The sequence below is a fragment of the Bos javanicus genome, chromosome 16 (assembly GCF_032452875.1).
Source record: "Bos javanicus breed banteng chromosome 16, ARS-OSU_banteng_1.0, whole genome shotgun sequence".
Taxonomy (NCBI): domain Eukaryota; kingdom Metazoa; phylum Chordata; class Mammalia; order Artiodactyla; family Bovidae; genus Bos; species Bos javanicus.
The window spans coordinates 71301684-71322312 of NC_083883.1; the positions used below are offsets into that span (position 1 = coordinate 71301684).

General features: G+C 38.4%; 1 protein-coding gene across 5 annotated transcripts; it reads left to right on the forward strand.

Moving 5' to 3' along the window:
- Positions 1–2393: 2393 nt before the first annotated feature.
- Positions 2394–20474, forward strand: ANGEL2 (angel homolog 2). 5 transcript variants are annotated; one of them, XM_061383536.1, is made up of 9 exons: positions 2394–2480; positions 4665–4990; positions 10078–10334; positions 11122–11191; positions 12555–12976; positions 13875–14001; positions 14408–14465; positions 16353–16516; positions 18124–20474. In XM_061383536.1, exons 2-9 carry the CDS (start codon positions 4672–4674, stop codon positions 18273–18275), a joined length of 1569 nt encoding a protein of 522 aa, XP_061239520.1. In that variant the 5' UTR covers positions 2394–2480; positions 4665–4671; the 3' UTR covers positions 18276–20474. The 5 variants fall into 5 exon arrangements, with proteins under 5 accessions (XP_061239520.1, XP_061239522.1, XP_061239518.1 ...); XM_061383534.1 differs by having other exon boundaries at positions 2438–2521; XM_061383535.1 differs by lacking the exon at positions 2394–2480 and adding an exon at positions 2611–2693.
- The last annotated feature ends 155 nt before the right edge of the window (positions 20475–20629 follow it).

Genomic DNA, 20629 nt, shown 5'->3' on the forward strand with positions numbered 1-20629 from the left:
CTCCAGTATTCTTGCTTGGAGAATCCCAGGGACAGCGCAGCCTGGTGGGCTGCCGTCTATGGGGTCGCACAGAGTCGGACACGACTGAAGCGACTTAGCAGCAGCAGTAGCAGCATTAATGGATGATGCATTTGTGAATTTGCCTACTGGCTAAAATAGATCTGTACCTCCAAAATCAATATTTGCAGTGCTTTTGTCCTCATTCATGGACATGTACAGAGGGGTGAAAATTTTGGTTTCCCAGGATGAATGTTCCCAGGTGAGGTCTAAGAAAGCAAAGTGCTGCCTTCTTTTTCAGCTCTCACCATAAACAAGTGTCCTCTTCACAGCCTATTTAGTGCCAAGTGCTAAAAAAAAAAACCTTTTGAGCTTTTTTAAAAGTTATTTTGCTGTTTAAAATGGCCTCAAAAGGTAGTGCTGAAACGCTGTCTGTTGTTCCTAGAGTCTGTGATGTGCCTTATGGAGGAAACATGTGTTTTTATGCTTCACTTTGGTATGAATTACAGTGCTGTTGGTCATGAATTCAATGTTACTGAATCAAAAATATATAATAAATAAAGTGTCTTTAAGGCAATGGCACCCCACTCCAGTACTCTTGCCTGGAAAATTCCATGGATGGAGGAGCCTGGTGGGCTGCAGTCCATGGGGTCGCTAAGAGTCGGAGACGACTGAGCGACTTCACTTTCACTTTTCACTTTCATGCATTGGAGAAGGAAATGGCGGCCCACTCCACTATTCTTGCCTGGAGAATCCCAGGGACGGTGGAGCCTGGTGGGCTGCTGTCTATGGGGTTGCACAGAGTCGGACACGACTGAAGTGGCTTAGCAGTAGCAGTAGCAGTAAACAAACATAAATAAAACAAGGTTATATATTGGTTTAGTGACTAACATGTTGTGATCAGTGTTTGAGGGGAACCTAACTCTGTATTTCCCTTAGGAACAATGGTTTAGTAGTCCTTAATTCAGTGTTGGCAGTAACTTTGAGACAGTCTGGGACCTGAGACCTGAGATCCTTTGCTGCAATGCTTGCACCTGGTAAACATCTCCTTGAGCACCAAAAAACAAAAAAACTATAAAGGACTAAAAACAATTGTGTGCATGCACAGTTGGGGAAAGGGCGTCCCTGGTAGCTCAGCTGATAAAAAATCCCCCGGCAATGCGGGAGACTCCGGTTCCATTTCTGGGTTGGAAAGATACCCTGGAGAAGGGATAGGCTACCCACGCCAGTATTCATGGGCTTCCCTGGTAGCTCAGCTGGTAAAGAATCCGCCGCAATGTGGGAGACCTGGGTTCAAGCCCTGGTGGGGAAGATTCCTTGGCGGAGGGCACAGCAATCCACGCCAGTATTCTTGCCTGGAGAATCCCATGGACGGAGGAACCTGGTGGTCCATGGGGTCACAGAGTCCCACACCACTAAGCGACTAAGCACAGCACGGTTGGGGATAATTATCAAAAACAAAAAAGAGACCACAAAAAACCCAACTGCCACTCCTGAAGAGCCAGGAGCAAAAGCAGGGCACTGCCCCTGCAATCTGCACTGAACAGAGGTGGGCATTTAAAAGTGAGCTCTGCAGACGTGGTCCCGAAAAATTAATTGAAAAAAATCTGTGGTATCACAATTCTGTGGGAACCCAGAGAAGTTTTTCCCTACCTTGAGCGGATACAAATAACCGGTTTTTTTTTTTTTTCTTCTTTCCTTTTTAACAGTAACTGCGGTGCTTTGACTTTTCACTTTCATGCATTGGAGAAGGAAAAGGCAACCTACTCCAGTGTTCTTGCCTGGAGAACCCCAGGGACGGGAGAGCCTGTTGGGCTGCCGTCTATGGGGTAGCACAGAGTCGGACACGACTGAAGTGACTTAGCAGCAGCAGCAGTGCTTGCTTGCTAAGTCGCTTCAGTCGTGTCCGACTCTGTGAGACCCTATTGACTGCAGCCCGCCAGGCTCCTCTGTCCCTGTGTTTCTCCAGGCAAGAATATTGGAGTCGGTTGCCATGCCCTCCTCCAGGGATCTTCCCCACCCAGGGATCTAACCGACGTCTCTTCAGTCTCCGGCATTGGCAGGGGTGGGGTGTGTTTCTTCACTATTAGCGCCACCTGGGAAACCCAACTGCAGTGAACCTTCCCATCATCTTTAATCAAGCTGTTCAGCTCTTAGTTAATTTCCTGTCTCTTTAAGACCTAAATCGGCTGTTTCGCCCTACTCACAAATGGCTGCGCCGGCTTCACAGTCTCAGCGCATGCCTCTTGAACACAATTTGGCGCCGAGACAATTCGCTGACTTTTGCAGCGCAAGATGGGGACTTGGCGGCGGGCAAGATCGAACTTCCCGGCATGCTTTGCAGTCGGGCCTCGCGGCCCCGCGTCTAGTGATGGGGAGCCCCCGGTGCTTGACGCCGCCAAATCGGCCGTGGAGGTGGACGTTGTGACCGGGAGCTGGGAACTGGAAGGCCGCGGAGTGTAAAGATGGAAGCTTGGCGCTGTGTGAGGAGGGGCTACGGCCGCTGTGTGGTGGGGAGAGGCCGGTCAGTAGGGCTGGGTGGCGGGAGGGAAGAGGGAGGGGCGGGCGGCCCGGGGGCGGGAGCGAGCGGCCCAGGGGAACCGGGGCGGGGCGGGCTGGGGTGTCGGGGTTGGAAGAGGAAGAGGGTCCGGGCCGCGATGCCGCCGGGACAGACCTCTGGAGACCCTGAGGGATAGGTAAACCCGGCGCGCGGCCCGCACAGCGCGGGCCCGAGGCGCCGAACGCGTCGGCCGAGGGCCGGGCTCGTGCTTCCCCGGGCCGGGCTGGCCTCGGAGCCCCGGCTGACTTCCCGTAACCCAGCCCGAGCCTCCGGGTCCCCGGCCTCCTGCCCCAGCCCCGCAGAGCCCCGGGCGGGCAGCTGCGGGTCAGTTAGCGAGGCCGCCGTTCGCCGTGGGTTCGGGGCGGCCTGACCCCGAGGGAGGCGCGCGCGCCTTGTGCACACGCCCCGGGGCTGCTCTGTTGGTGTGTGGATGCCTCGCAAACTTTTCCCCTCCCCGACTCTGGGATCCCAACCTTTTACGATGATTACCAAATTCTCGTTCCACATCGATATTACCAGATAATTTACTTGTGAAATCGACTTATCGAATAAAAAGCACTTCAAGAGGTGCTGCCCACATTAGCGCCTTTCTAAGTAGTATCCACGAGTTGCTGGCTTTTATATACTGATTTTTTTTTCTAATACACTTTAAAATAAATGCTTGGTATTATTTAATTGTGTACCATATGAAACTGACTGGTGTATTATCGCACGTGGGAAATACAGCACCCTCTTAGTTTTTACATCAGTTACGGGGATCAGGTTTTGACTCCTGTAGTTTGGGGACTTTGCTGTTCCGTAGGCAGCGTTTCCTGAGTACCAGCTGTGTGCCACGCACTGTGCTAGGCACTTGGGAAGAGACCCAGATTAAAAGGAATTAGGGTGCTCTGGCCCCAAAGGAGCCCATCAATTTAAGAGAAAATAAAAAGTCTGTATAAGTAACTACAAATACAGCGAATACGTTTTGTAGTACAAGTATTATATTAGAATACGGTAGCTTATTGGGGTAGAAGGTCTATGGCTTTTCTCCAAATCTCTATGGCTTTCAGACTTGTCACAAAACAGGATAGACTTACCCATGTCATGTCTTTAAAAGTTTACAATTATGTTGAGGTTAGAGAGCAATTTGAGAAAGGGTAAACTGCTCAATAAATTTATATAAAAATGTAAATGCTGTTGAAACAAATATATAAAGGTCAAATAACAGTAAATACAATTTAAACAAAATTCCCTTGGTGATGCAAGTGGACATTATTGACACTGACTTGGAAATACAGCTTTAATGAATTCTGGAGGACAGGAGGAGTCTCTCAGAATTGTAGCTATTTGCCAGAATAGCGTTTTAGTGCTTGAGTTGCATTGTTTCATAAGAGAGCCTGAGAGCAATATATCTATTCAAAATAATGATAACACTATTTCAGAGACATTTTTCATGATAGAGCCTATCATATAATTGGTATCAGATAATTGGTGCTGTTGGGTTTGGAGTGTTGGTGAATTTCTAGTCTTTTTCATTTCCCTCAAGGAGGAGCAAGCTTAAAAGAGAAAAAAGTAGCATGGAAAAATAAATTATGTACTGATTACCAGGAGAGGTAGGTAGTTTCATGAAGTAGTGATAGGCTTTTGTTTTCTTAGCTATAAAGATGTTTGGGAAATAAAACTTTGGTATAAAAAAGTTGTTCAGAAACATATTTTTATTCCAAACCCAGGTTAGAGAGATTCACTTTTATTATAGTCAGCTTATGTGTTCTATATTTAAGTATTATGTGTGCTGTGGGTTTTATTTGTCCATTAGGTTTTATTAGATGCTAGAAAGCTACTCAATACAGTTTGGTGATTGGTTTATCTCTCAGCTGAATTGTGTGGACTTTTAGAAGTTTAGCTGGTACTTGGGGAGGCTGGTGGATTCTCTGTTAAGTGTTTAGAATACCATTCATAGTTGAGGGAGCGTTTTGAGGTATTGCCATGAGCAGTGAAATCCTTCAGATTGAGAAGTCAGATTTTAAATATTAGACATTACCTTCCCTTGAGGAAACAGATTTAGATTCTGTGTGCTATATAGCTGAACAAAAAGTGGTGCCTCAAGGAGTGTATTTATTTCTTTTAGATACCCCATGTTACCCCACCACCAGAAGAGTCTGGGCAGAGACTGGACTACACCGTGGGAGAATCTGCAAAAGTGTTGCTGGAACAGACACATTTCTAGTTGTATGAGGTGGCCTGGACATTACTCTCGCGCCCCTTACCCGTACTTCAGTAGTAGGCATTTCTCACTAAATTGGAGACCACCTGGTTTGTTTGAGTCTAGAGCTCCGTTTCAGTACTGGAACTGGAGACCTGACAGCCTGAGCCAGACTTCCTTGTTTCATCTCTCTAGTTACATCATGAACTCTGAGGGAGATGAGCCTTCATCAAAACGAAGAAAACACCAAGGTAAAGGTGACATTTATCTTGGTGCAGAAATAGACATAAGCCATAGCGTAATTGAAACTTTTCATATTTAATCCTTAAGAAAACCTCCTGCAGGTTTTAGAGGTGTTTGGTGTTTATTTTTAACCAGTACTTTTCTGTTAGGAAAACGGAAATTATTTTTTTTTAATTAAGTCTTAAAAAAAAATCTTCAATTGTGTATTTCTGGCAGTAAAAATGAAAGTTACTCTTCATATAAAGTTGGAAAACAATGGAGAACCAGATGGAAACATTAAGAATAATTTTAAAATTCACTGTTTTTGAAACAACAATTCTTAGATTTCTTAGAAATTGATAACATGTATTCTTGAGATTCCACAGATATATTAAAAAACATTATGTTTTCATTTTTAATGTTAGCATTATAAGACAAAAAAATTTCCTTAAATAGAAACAATCATAAGTGAAAAATATTTTCTTACAGAATCAAATTTTAGCTTATTAAATTTATATTTTTCATGATGGGTCTTTAGACATAATCAAGAGTCTTTGGGAAGTTTATCTTTTAACCACATCTTATTCAACTTTGAGACAGTTTTTTCTAGCTATCTTGGTTATTTCTATTTTTCTCCTGTTCTTTTTACTCTCAACAATTCACCAGACTCTCTGTGCTTCCAGCCCTGCCCCCCTCCAAAAGGATACACGAGTAGTCTAAGTAAATTTGGAATTGTCATTCTTACTGAGCTACAGTTGTCGATGAAGATCATTCCTCTGAAGATACTTGGAAATAGGCTGTGTGGGTGTTAATTTGCAGGGAGTGGACATGTTTGTCAAAGAAAGGCGTTCAGAGCGAGTCTCACCTGGGAGTGAGAGCTAGATTAGTTAGAACTCTTCTAAGTAGGACTTCTACTACACATTTAAGTAGAAATTCTAATTACTCAGAAGAAGTGGAAATCTATTTGTATAGCGCTTAACCATCAGTGTATCTGTAAACAAGTATTTGAGTGATTGAAAGGTACATTTAGAATCATTAAAATTAGGTTCCTAAAAACAACCCATCATCTGAGGCTGTATGAGGACGTGAGATGGCTGCTCGTTCACGTATTCATTGTTCATCAGGTTGACACACTCCTCTTCTGTTTGGCCTCTTGTAAATCTGGTGGGCTCTCAGGTGGAGAGGTGGCCTAGTGACCCCAGGCATGGGCTTAGGAAACGCTCCTGCTCTCATTCTGCTCCACCACTAACTGTGTGAGTCTGGACAGGTTACAAACCTCTCTGCTCCTTGGTTTCCTAGTGTGAAATAATGCCTGCTTTGAAAGCCTGTGGAGGATGGAGTGAGACATATTCAACGTGCCTAACACATTGTTGGCTTCATAGTAGGTACTCAGAAAATCCTGGTGGTGTTGTTTTCCCTTAAATGGATGGGGAATTACATTTACAGACCGATAAACTTTGATTGCAACCTGACTCTCTATATGTCCGTTCTTCCTAGGTTTTGTGAATAAGGAAAATGCTCTTCGTTAAGCCATATTTGTGACTTCTGATATTTCACTAATACTACTTTTCAATCAAGAGAACAGCATTGCTAACTTGCCTGTCACTATAAAGTGGTATTTGAAGGATTTGTGTGACCCAATTATGACCTTTTAATTAGGCACCCTAGAAACCCAATCAGGCCTAATTGCTTGCTTTTTTTGACTCATCTGTCTTCTCTGCTGTGACCACCTTGTTCCTCCTGACATGGAAGGTATATAAACTTTTGTAGTGTGAATTTATGTTGTGAAGTCTGTGAAAGCCAGAGACTGTTCACTCTCTCAGTAGTTTTCAAATTGTCTTCCATGGAACCCTAGCATTCGAACAAATTTCTGTATGTTTATTCAAAGCAAATGTGGTCAGAATGAAATGTGTTTACCCCATCATCCCAGCCCCAGTCCCAGCCTACCAGGGGTTAATGGTCAGGACATGAAAAATAATACCAAAGAGTTATACAGACTGTAGAAGTCTGAAAGCTACTGTATTGATTTGATCATCTTGTGGTCTTGGTTATTTTAAAAAGTGGAATTGCCGAAAGAGTTGGTTTAAACTCTTAATTGCCAGGACTATACAAATCTTATGCTTTTATATGCCATTACATATACATATTTTATAAGAAAGCATGAATGAATTTAATGCAGCGGTCCCACCAGGGTAGTGCTGTAAGTTTGTGATGATAGCTAACATTTTGTTGTATGACTAGAACCCTCTCCATCTCATTTACATAAAAAGATTTAATGATTTGTGACTAAAACCATAGACAGTCCCTAATTTATGAGGGAATTATGTTCTCGATAATCAGTTCTTAAGAATCACTTCTGTTTTCCTCATAGAAACTATGTTATAAATTTCAGAGTAGCTGTGCAGAGTCAGTATCAGTAGCTTTAGTTCTGGCCTTTAGGGGTTCAGTTCAGTTGCTCAGTCGTGTCCAACTGTTTGTGACACCATGGACTGCAGCACGCCAGGCCTCCCTGTCCATCACCAACTCCCAGAGTTCACCCAAACTCATGTCCATTGAATCAGTGATGCCATCCAACCATCTCATCCATCCTCTGTCGTCCCCTTCTCCTTCTGCCCTCAATCTTTCCCAGCATCAGGGTCTTTTCCATTGAGTCAGCTCTTTGCATCAGGAAGCCAAAGTATTGGAGTTTCAGCTTCAACATCAGTCTTTCCAATGAACACCCAGGACTGATCTCCTTTAGGATGGACTGGTTGGATCTCCTTGCATTCCAAGGGACTCTCAAGAGTCTTCTCCAACACCATAGTTCAAAAGCATCAATTCTTCTGTGCTCAACTTTCTTTCTAGTCCAATTCTCACATCCATAGCTAACATTTTGTGTGAGCTATGACTAGTCATAGCTAGTCATGTATACATGACTACTGGAAAAACCAAAGCCTTGACTAGACGGACCTTTGTTGACAAAGTAATGTCTCTGCTTTTGAATATGCTATCTAGGTTGGTCATAACTTTCTTTCTAATGAGTTAGCGTCTTTTAATTTCATGGCTGCAGTCACCATCTGCAGTGATTCTGGAGCCCCCCAAAATAAAGGCCTTTAGGAGTAGGATTCTCCATATTCAGTGAAGGATAAGGGATAGTTTCCTTCTCTTTCCTGGGCATAGGGCAAGCACTGAGCTAAATTATGTGATAGTTGAATGCTTTTGTTACTTTGGTTTTCTTTCCTTCATCAGTTTTTACCTTTCTCCTCAGGCTCCTAGTACCTTTGGTATCATAATTCCAACTCCCCTGTTCCACTCAGACCTCGCTATTCATAAAAATTGCCTTCCTCTTCTGTCCTCTGGTCAGAATTCCTATTCCTTCAGTGCAGCAGATATCAGCTTTTAGATTTTGAGGGATGAAATCTGATTAAAGTCACTTAAAATTTTTACTTCATTGACATTTCTAGAGTGTACTGATACTTTTTTTCTTTCACCTTTTTTGAGATATAACTGACATTACCAGCACAGTCTAAGTTTAAGGTGAACAGCATAATGATTTACCTTACTACACCATGGAAGGATTACCACAATAAGTTTTGTGAACTTCATCATCCCAAAGAGACACAAAAGAAAGGGGAAATAAATATTTTGTATGTAATGTGAGCTTTTAGAATTTACTCTCTTAACAACCTTCATATAGAACATGCTACAGTGTTAATTAAATTTACCATGTTGTACATCACATCCCTGTTACTTATTTATTTTATAACTGAAAGTTTGTACCTTTTGACTGCCTGCAGCTAGTTCCCCCACCCCTCTAGAATGTGTTGATACTCTGTAAATATATAATTACAGAAGATTTGGAAAAATCTTTCACAGTCCTTCATATCAGAGATAATTACTCTTAAAAATAGTGGTATATTTCCTTGTAGTCTTTCCCCCCCATGTTTAGAATACTCTTCCTCAATTTATTTTTTATTTAGTTTTTAATTGGAGAAATTTAGGGATTCTGAATCAGTGAAATGAAAGCCTTACAGGAAAAGGGAGATATTCTAGGGCTGAGATTTTCTCATATCATCTAATTGTGCTTGAAAGTCCATCTTCAAATCTTTTTGTTTCCCAAGTTCATCCTATTTCTTGTTTTCCCTTCTTTTAAGCTTATAGATTCTCTAAAAAGTTCCACATTTGTCTTTATGACTTTCATGACAGTAAGAGTATCCTCTTTATTGATGGGGAGAGGAAGATCGAAGGAGTATGTGTGTTGTGTATGAGTGTTTATACATATATATGGTACTGTGTTTATGTATCTATAGATACATACATGTGTGTGTGTATGTATTTTTTTAAGTAATCATGTCTAAATCAAAGACTGCTTATAATTTCAGAATCTCTTGCTATTTCCTCCTGTTCTTAATACTTTTTCAGTGTACACGGTGTCTTTGCAGAATATAAACTGTCACACATTCCTGATTGTTGCATGCTAGGTTTGTCAATCAGGATTAGCATTTACTAGCATTGTATAGCTATGTTACATTTAATTTTTGCTTTGGCGTGCATTAAAAATATTTCTTTTGTTTATTTCATTAGCAGTCTTCTGTGAATACTACTTCCATTTACTGTCATTATATACCCTTCATTCACGTCTAAACCAGATTTCTCAGATGAATTGTCTCAGGAACATAGTTAAGCATTTGATGATCTTGTCATACTAGTAGGTGATAAAATACAATATGAAATTATCTTGTTGAAAGACCAGCTGTGCCATACAAGTATATTGTCCTGGCTATGAAGTTGCTGAGCATGTCTGGCAAATCCATGCCATAATCATGGGGAAGTGAGAAGCCATGACCTGTGTAGTCTTAGCTTTGTTGACACACGCTCAGAGCCTCCAGAATGACTTCCTGAACCCTCTTAAACATGTTTTGTGCCTCTTGGATCAGGCAGTGTATCATTCCACGGTCTTTGTAAACAATTTGATGACCACTTCTAGTCATGAGGTGCTACAGTACCATTTTCTAGGGGAAAACATTCTGTTCATCACTTATAAGAATTTTTAAAAGGCAAAAAATACTTACGTGCAGGAAGATATATGATCTGTTTTTTATTAATTCTTTGTATTTTGTCTAATATATTTTAACAGGCACAATACAACGGCATTGGGAATATATATGTAACCATAATAAAGAAAACACGAAGATCCTAGGAGACGAAAATGTTGACCCCATATGTGAAGACAGTGAGAACAAGTTTGAGTTTTCAGTGATGTCCTATAATATACTTTCACAGGATTTACTGGAAGACAATTCACACCTTTATAAACACTGCCGGCGGCCAGTATTACACTGGAGTTTTAGGTTTCCCAATATTCTGAAAGAAATTAAACACTTTGATGCAGATGTAAGTGTAAAATATCATCAGAATTCTTCACCTAAGGAAAAGTTGGATTCATTTCTGAACTAAATGGTTTTTTATCCCTTTTGTTTGTGAAGTAAGAAGGGAAGGCCTATATAGTTACAGGTGAATTCCCTAGCAGTCCAGCGGCTAGAACTCTGTGCTTAACACTGCCCAAGGCTCGAGTTCCATTCCTGGTCGGGGAACTAAGATCCCACAAGCCACAGTGTGGCTAAAAAAAAATTTTTTTTAATAGATAAGATGATGAAACAGCTTTGAATAGGGTATTATAACTTTGGAGGCATAACTTGCTAATGGTTGTTGATATAAATGATTATATAACTTTTCAGAAAAGATTCAAAAAGTTTTAAGTATCAATCAGTTTTGAGACAGAGACTGGTACCATATTAAGTATTCAGTAAATACTTCCCTTTGATTGAAAATTTTAATAATTCATGCAAAAATTAATTTTGATGATAACATTCAAAAGACTAGAAGGATTTAGTATGAATGAACTTGTAAATTCAGGAAAAATATTCCAGCATATAAATTATAAATATTTCCTTTGAGAAATACCAGTTTTGGATAATAAGAGGGATTCATGTGAGTAAAGGTCATGGTTTTGGGGACTGATCAAATTTGGAGACATTGATTTGATAGATTTATAAAAGAAAAAATTATTTCAGGTTTCATTAGGTTTTTAGAATTTTAGAAACCTATTTTTAAAACAAAAGCACCAGAAAATTCATATTTGTATTTTTTTGTTTTAATTCAAGCCATTTTTTCTTCTAAGGTACTTTGTTTGCAAGAAGTTCAAGAAGATCATTATGGAACCGAGATCAGGCCAAGTTTGGAATCATTGGGTACAAATGTAACTTTTATTTTAGCCAGATTTACTTAGTGAGTTATTAAAGCATAGCTTGCTAACAAAGGTGTGTGGTGTATTTGGACTAAAAATCTTAATTTTGAAAAACAGCTTAATACTCATTTTAAGAGGTCAAGAAAAGATTGAAGTATTTCAAATGGGTACTTTTGTGTTGATGCATATTTTAATATAAATGGAAAAGTGTGCAAAAATCTCTTCATAGCTGCCTTTCTAGGAGTCTCTTTGCCTACTACCAGACTCCTAGGATTCTGAGTTCCATGAGATTGGGGACCATTGTATCTAGTTCATCATTTTATAACACCTATGTCCACGGTGCCTAATTGAATGAATACCTTTAGAAACAGGTCATCTCTTTGAGAAATGCTGCCTACGTTGCATTCATTCATTCAGCACGTATTTTTTTGAGTGTCTGCTGTACACCATGCACTGTTGAAGGCAATGGGGATACAGCAGTGAGCAAAACAGGTAACAGGTCTCTGTGCTTGCGGAGCATACATTCTAGTGGAGAAAGGCCAAGAATAGACTGCACAAACAAGTAAATAGTACCTCAGGTAATGAGAGTTTTCTGGAGAAAAACACAGGAAGGGGGAAATGGGTCAGCTTTCAGTTTTAAACAAAATGACCAGAGAGAGCAACTTTTGAGTAAAGACCCAAAGGAGGTGAAGGAACAAGTGGTGGCTGGAGCATTCCAGGTAGTGGAGATGGCTAAGAAGGTTGTAGTGCCTTGAGGCAAGAGAAACTGCTATGTGTGGAGTGGATCAAGCAGGAAAGAGTTAGAGGCAAAAAGGTAAGAGATCTGGGGTTGGGAGAGAGGGGACAGGTTACTATAAGGTCGCTGTTTTTGCCTTGACTCTGACTTTTGTTAGGATGGAAATGAGAGTGTGTGAACACATGTATGTAACACTGCAGTCTGCCGGTAAAAAAAAAATCTATTTGACCCAGAAGTAGACTTTTTTGATTCCAACACTTTTTAACATCCTACCTTACTAATACACTAACCCTGGCGGCTCAGACGGTAAAGCATCTGCCTGCAATGCGGGAGACCCGGGTTCGATTCCTGGGTCGGGAAGATCCCCTGGAGAAGGAAATGGCAACCCACTTCAGTATTCTTGCCTGGAAAATCCCATGGACAGAGGAGCCTGGTGGGCTACAGTCCATGGGGTTGCAAAGAGTCGGACACAACTGAGCAACTTCACTGAGCGACAAACATTGTCCAAAAATTAGAATTTTGTTTTGCCATATTTATTATTTTTTGCAAGTGTGGCAAAACAGTTCTATTACTTTCGTATACATATTAAAAAAACAGTCATCTTTGTTAAAAATTTTTTTCTTTCTTACAGGTTATCACTGTGAATACAAGATGCGGACAGGAAGGAAACCTGATGGCTGTGCCATTTGCTTCAAACATTCCAAATTTTCACTCTTATCAGTGAACCCAGTGGAATTCTACCGCCGTGATGTTCCTCTGTTGGACAGAGACAATGTTGGATTAGTGTTGCTCTTGCAACCCAAGATTCCAAGCGCTGCCTCCTCTGCCATCTGTGTAGCTAACACACATCTGTTGTATAACCCAAGGCGAGGTGACATTAAACTGACCCAACTGGCAATGCTTCTGGCAGAGATTTCCAGTGTTGCCCATCAGAAAGACGGCAGCTTCTGCCCCATTGTTATGTGTGGGGACTTCAATTCTGTTCCTGGTTCTCCACTCTATAGTTTTATTAAGGAAGGAAAATTGAATTATGAAGGACTCGCCATAGGAAAGGTAAGTGCATTCCTTCTTATTAGGAGGTGGGTGTAAGTCTCTGTCTACATTGTAAAGTGAGGACAGAGCTTTACCTTGTAAAGTCATCCCAGAGCTGTTTGAAAACCTCAGATGAACCAGTACCCTCACTTTATCAAGCTGCAATGATGATCCATAGCTACTCATAAGTAATTACATTCACTGGATTTAATTCACTTTTCCATCTATTTGTGACAATATTCTGCTTGGAGGAAGTAGGAGCCAACAAAAAATTCAGAATGGGGGCGAAGAAGGAAAATAAAACCATTGACAGACATGAGTACTTCACAAATAAGGAACTACTCACAGGTGCAGAGAAGCGTTTTGAATGCCGGGTGTGGGCAAGAGAGTTGGAGAAACAGTAATTTAATATTTGCTTATTATATAAGTTTTCCTTTCCATAAGGATACATATTTCAGTTCTTTAGCTGAGTATAATTTATCCCATGTTTTTATTTTTATTGTTCTGTTCTGCTTAGTTCAGATTATTTCCTCTTTAGTACATTTGACCAAAGTAAGCCCTTGCCACTGAGTTTTGGATGATAGTTTACAATTTTATGAGAGTTGATCTTTCTTAGTATTTTATATAACAGGAATTATAATGCAGGTAGTAAAAAAAAGGAGGAGCAGTATTAGTCCAAAGCTATAGATCATTTAGATTTCCAAATTTGAGAAAAACATGCATAGGAAAAGATTACCATTTTTATGTAAGTAATAATGTTTTCTGAACTGTATTTGAGCAAAATTTTACAAGCACAAATGATATAATGAATAAAGGATAATATTTACTATTCTTGGATTTCCTTTTATTTAAGAAATAAACTTTTCAGTACATAATTTAAAATCTATTTACCTAAGATACCTGTTGAAATTTTGTTTAGGTATCTGGCCAGGAACAGTCTTCACGGGGACAAAGAATTTTATCTATTCCAATTTGGCCCCCAAACCTAGGTATCTCACAGAACTGTGTGTATGAGGTACAGCAGGTACCAAAAGTAGAAAAGCCAGGTAAGTGTTTGCAATCCATTTTGGCAGTCTTCTTGATAATAGTGTTCCCTTTGAAGGCATAAAACTAAATTTTTAAAGGGATAACATCTCAGAGATGAATATTCATATATAAAAGCATAGGGTTGTTCACTTTTTTTTTTTTTTAAGAACTCTGATTACCTTTTTGAAAATCAACTTCCAAAATTACTTTTGCATGAATTACTTGCATGTTGCTTTGAACATGTTTGTGTTTTATTTTTGCTAATTAGTATTTGCATAATACGTATTCTGGGATGAACCATTTAACTAGGCATCTATCTAAACTAGATATGCCTTAAATACTGTTCCTAGAGTAAAAGTACTCTACGGCAAAATAGAACAAAACAAGACACTGAGAGTATTAATAAGCTTCTCTCTGCCCTTACAGATGGTGACCTGACACAACCAGAGCTGGACAAAACAGAGGTCCTAGTAACAGCTGAAAAGTGAGTTCTGGAAAGCAACAGTAGACATTTGCTGACTCTAGTTGAGTAAAGAAATCATTTCTCAAAAATCACTTGGTTAAAAAATAAAGCTGATGATACTCTGTGCTGGTGAAGAACGCTGGCTCTTAAGTCAAATAGACCTGAGTTCTAACACTAACTTTGCTGCTCTTTAATTGTGTGATTTTAAGCAAGAAATTTAACATTTTTAAAAGGTTCAGTTTCTTTATAATCTGGGTTGATGTGAGGACTAGATGAGACAAAGCATGTAAAACTCAGTGTTTGACATACAGTAGGTGCTTAAGCATTGTTTATAGAAACAATTTGTCCATGGACCTGAACCCACTAACATTTATTGCTATTATGTATTTAAACAAAGGTGAAGATCACAGAAAAATATCTTTCAGATTTCAAGAGGATCTTTAGCCTCCTTTAACTGCTTACTGAATCTCAAAAATAAATCTATAGGAGAATTGATCCAAAAAAAGAATATGGCTGTAGAAAAGATAATTACCTGAACTTATCTCTTAAACTACAGGGAAAGGTCTTCATAGGTAGCTAGGTAAAGATGCCTGGGTTTCTTTTTATTAAAGAATCATGGATGCTTAGGGCTGTGATTGAAAAACATATATTTAATACAATAGGACATTTGTGTCTTAGGAGATTCTCAAAATGTCTTGATTATTTTGTAGTCTGACTCTTCTATGGTTTTGACTTTTAACATTTAAATTTCAGAATCACCTCTCATTTTTATCTGACTTCTTCTCAGTCTTATTATATTTTGTATATCTTGTTTTGGGAAAATATCTATAAGAACTAGAAAGAAAGGAGCAATTTTTTAAAATTAAAATTTATTAAAAAATTTTAAACCTTTCACAGTAGAAACTTCCCTGAGTGAGATAATTAAAAAGGCTACTCTTACTAGCAAATACTTAGTTTTGAGTAATTCTAAAATCTTTTTATAAAAATAGGGTGTAAGAAAAGCTACTTATATCTTTAAAATAGTGCCTTTATATGCATACTTGTATCTGTAAACTAAAATGTTAGTAGTAAGAACAGTTGGCAATAGGCCTATTTTACATTTAATAATATTGTAAATATAAGTCCTCAGACATAAAAAGTTTCTAAAACTTGGCAGTAGAGCAATTTGAAGCAATTATCTGTACTTACTGACCTATGAGCTCTTTAAAATCAGGGCATCTTTATCAGTGTATTCTTAGCGCTTAAGAAGAGATAGTGCCTTGGACTTAGGAGATGTTTGATAAATGTGTGTTGGATAAACAAAAAATTTCTTTTAAATTTTGTTTCATGACATAAAATATCCTTAAAATTCATGATGTGTTAATGGGAGATGATTTTTAAACCTTTTGCCTGAAACATCATGTGTATTTAAAGAATGGGGTAAATGTAAGCCATTATATAGAAGCTGTTTTAAGATGCAGTACAAAATTATCTCACATACCATAGCAAGGATAACCATGGAAAAATATGGCCCCTCTGACATCAAAAGTCTGTAAGTTCTAAATAGTATTCCTAAAGGCCACTTTAGTATTCTTAGAAGCGGCAAAAAACTTACAAATTTTGTTTTAGAATATGTGTTCATTAGTAAGTGGAGGCTATCAAATATGTTACAATTAATTTAAAAAATCACATTAGTATGTTAATTATTGAGCTCCCCCACCCACCCCACATATTATACCTGTTAATGGATTCTGGATATCACTGCATGAATAAAGAAATGTGAAATTGTGATATGGTCTGTTTAAATAAATATTGTCCTAATGTCTGGTTTTGTCTGGAAATTTAAGTGAAAAGGTGCTTTAAGTAGGAGGAATTATAAAAATCATTAAAAACTTGATGGACACTACTCTTTTTTCTCCTTCAATTTAGGTTATCTTCAAATTTACAGCACCATTTCAGCTTGTCATCTGTTTATTCACATTATCTTCCTGACACTGGAATCCCAGAAGTGACCACCTGCCATTCCCGAAGTGCCGTAACGGTGGATTATATTTTCTATTCTGCTGAAAAGGAAGGTGTTGCTGAGCAGCCAGGTAAAGAATGCGTGTAATCTTAAATTCTGCTTGAGAACACAGTAACTAAAAACTTCAGGGCTGAAGCTGAGAAAGCCAAACATCTGTATGAGAAGTTCTCAATTTAGAAATTAAAAGTATTTTAAAATTGGTAATATATTTGGCAGATTGGTACTATACCCGAGTAAATCAGTTTATCACTTGCAGAAGATGGAGGCAGTGAAATACCTCAGAGCAAATTATTCCCTGTGAATTACATCCTCAGCTCCAGCCTCCAATCCCAGCCAGCTTCTGAGTTCCTTTATAGATCTTTTATATTGCCTTTTGGTTTTATCCACCACAAGTCTACTGTTCTTGCGGCGGCAGCATCACACAGCTCTGTACTTACATTTTACTAAGGGGTGCCGCCTTCACTGGAGGGCCTTGCTTGTCCTGCCAACAGCTGACGGTTTTGTCATGTTGACCCTGGGATATTGTCTCTTTCTGGAAAGAGAAGTCTGAACAGTGTGTTTTCAAAAAGCACAGGTGATAAAACACTTTTCCTTGTATGATTCATTGACAACAAGGTATTAACTATTGGTCAAAGGATTTACTGTGGAGGAGAAAGGGAGGTTTAATAGTAGTGAAAGTGGAGTTGCTCAGTCGTGTCTGACTCTTCACCAGCCCCATGGACTAGTCCATCAGGCTCTTCCGTCCATGGGATTCTCCAGGCAAGAATACTGGAGTGGGTGGTTGTTCCCTTTTCCAGGGGATCTTCCCAACCCAGGGAGTGAACCTGGGTCTCCTGCATTGCAGGCAGATTCTTTACACCAGGGAACCAGGAGTCAAAAAAGTATTCAGAAAATTTATCCTAAATGTGGGCAGCTATTTTGTCTTTTCTGATTTTCCTTTTTTCTCTTCCTTTTTTTTTTTTTCAATGCTACTTTTCTTTCCCAATTTTCCCTTCTGTTTTTTTCTTTCTATCCAAAAATAACCTTACTAGTAACACTCAGGAGATGTCCAATTCCTCTCCACTAGATCAACTCTACAAAATAACCTTGTTGCTTTGAATTTGTAATTTAGTTCTGGTAGTTGTCATTATATATATATATATATATATATATATATATATATATATATCTCTCCACTAGATGGCGAGAGTGTGCCGTGGACCAGCATCTCCAATGTTAACATCAAGAGCCTTTTACTCCACTTCTGTGGGTACTAACTCTCTGGGACCAAATTATACTAATTTATTCTGCAGTCACTTAATAAATGTCCTACTTAGATGTGGCTTAGTCTTTCGGTTTTATACAATTATAGAAAAGTTGATGGGTGAATTTCTTAGGTAGTTGTCAATCTCAAATTACTCTTAACATTCTTATGTGTTACATTGATATTTTCTTCTAAAGATTATTTGTAGAACTTGAAATTGAAAAAAAAAATCTGAAATAGGAAAACAAACATCTGAGACTGCTGTTTGAGTGTTATAATTAGGTTATAACTCAATAAAAACTAACCAGATTTTAAACTGTTTCATATTAGACTTCCAAGGCAGTGTCAAGTTACATATCATTTTTTTTAAAGACTTCTGGGGTCAATGTACAACCTGTTATTTCACTAAATATGTATGTGCTTTTTTAATGTAGGAGCTGAAGTTGCTTTGGTTGGTGGCTTGAAACTTCTAGCCAGACTGTCACTTCTTACAGAACAAGACTTATGGACTGTTAATGGACTTCCAAATGAAAATAACTCTTCAGATCATTTGCCTTTATTGGCTAAATTCAGACTTGAACTCTGACTCTTGATTACATATATACTTTGCTTTCCCGTTTGGTTTTTTTTTCCCCAAAGAATGTAAAGTTGTTCTTAAGAGTTTGCATGTTTATTTATTTTTACGCTATGAAATTTCTGAAGAGGTTTATGTTAAATGTTTGAAACAGGTAACAGAAGAAACACGTTTACACTTTTCTTTTTTAATAATGAAAAAATATTTTCCTGACAAGTGAGATCTAAATGCTGTTTATTGCAAAAAAAGTTGTAAATATTTATTCTAAATCCCAGTAAAGTTGACAGTGATTTTTAAATATGGCGCAACTTCTTTAGTCCTCTTAGGAAAGAATTTCGTGTTTTTAGCAAGCTTTACAGTGGATCCAAAATATCTTTGAGTTCTTGCATTCCCTTCCAGAAGGCCTGATTTCATCACAAGTATCATGTCTGTTGAGTCTTAACTCATTCATCTCAGAAATCATTGGGTTGTTCCCAAGTATCTAACCATTTTAGTTTGTCTTTGATGGGGCTTGACAGTGCTTTTTAGAACTATACAAATTGCTGAATCCATTTTATTACCATCCTGAGCCATGTAAGGTGCCTGCATTTTATTGGGAAGATGTAGGTCACCATAACTAGCAGGATGAGGTGTTTTGGACAAGCCCACTCTCCATCCTGTAGTGGACTGCACAGGATGCCTGAGAGAGTCAAGAGGCGGGGGTCATGCCTTGAGTTTCCCTAGTAATTTTTTTTTTAATTTAGTTTCAAGAAAAGATTCTGGATTGAAGGAAAGATTTTACTTTACTGAACCAATCCTGTAGAAATTTACTTTATTAGGAAACTTGTATTTGGAACAAAGTGGCAGCTGTAAGATTCTTTTTATTTGCCTCAGAAATAAGAGGAAGCCAGCAGAACTCTAGAGGGGAGATGTTAACTTGGAGACCTAACACTCTTTAATAGTTGATGATAACTGTTTTGTTGTGGTTTAACTGTTGTCATTTCTGTAATGTTTTGGGTTTTTATCTTTTTTTTTATCATGATTCAGTAGTGTGAGATGGTGCTGGTCTTTTTTATAAAGCGGTTAAGAGTGGGTCTGAAAAATCCTGCAGTTGGCTCTTAATGAGTGTTTGAATCAAACATTTTAAAACCTAAGTGAAAATTTACTCTTTTCTAGAATTGGGATCAAAGAACTATGTCCATTTTTACTAAGTAATTTTATATTATACTGAATTACAAAAGTTTTTTACAATGGGTTTTCTGAATAGAATGCTTCATTTTAAATTAGCAGCAGTAGTTACTTTATAAGCTCGGACTTTTTCTACTGAAGTTATTTACTACAATTATTAAAAAAATAAATAAACCAGATTAATACCCCCCAAAAGCATGTGGGTTATAAGGATTTCCCTAGTAAAAGTTATAGTGTTACAGAAATACTTCTGTTTATTGTGTCACTTTTTCTTTTAAACTTAACAGTATTAACCATAGGATTTCCCACATTTTGTAGTAACAGTTTTCAAAGTATTACATGTTCTGATTAGCAGATATTGTCATCAGCAAATGATAACAGCAGATAGTATATTTATCCCTTTTAGTATTAGGGAAAGAAAAATGAAGATTCATGGATAACTATGTTGTGTTGTATGAATTTATTAACAACTAACTTTATATATAGGTATTCTTGATAAACAAACATCTCTGAAAACCTCTGAAAACTTAATTTTTTGTACCCTGATTAATATATTGTGATTTTAGGCCCTTTTCATGTGTTTCACTTTGAGTTAATCCCATAAAATTGCTTTCTGCTTTACCTTATAGAATGAAGTATTATTATATGTACTGGAGGCCAAGGAGTCCTTTGTAACTTTGTCACAGGCTTTAAAAGCTCCACTAAAATTAACTGTCCACTTGTCTTTACTTTGTTTGATCAGAAGAGTTAGTAACTGTTGGAGCCTTGTATTTACCTGCCAAAAGCAATTAAATTCGGTTAACTGCTGAAACCAAATCTCCCTGTCTCACCTGCTGTGCTATCCAGGTTTTAAATGGAAAGGGATATATTGCAGAATTGCAGTAATGAAATTTTGGTTTTACTCTAGCTTTTGATATCAGTAGGTGTGTTTGAAATTGTCTTTAAGTTAGAGATCCAGAATTCAGAGGGTTGGAAAAACATTCACTTTGTCAAGCCATGTGCACTTTGTCCCTGTAAGTTGCCTAACAAATTATCATACTAGTACATTTGTGCCTGAAGGTTTTGTGGTAGATGAAGTCAGCTGTGAAACTTACTTGTTGCCTTGGGTGATGCCAAAATATAAGGAAGCCAATAAGTGAATTAAGATACACCAAAATAGAGTGATAAATTTAATACAGAACCTGAAAACTGTGGAAGAA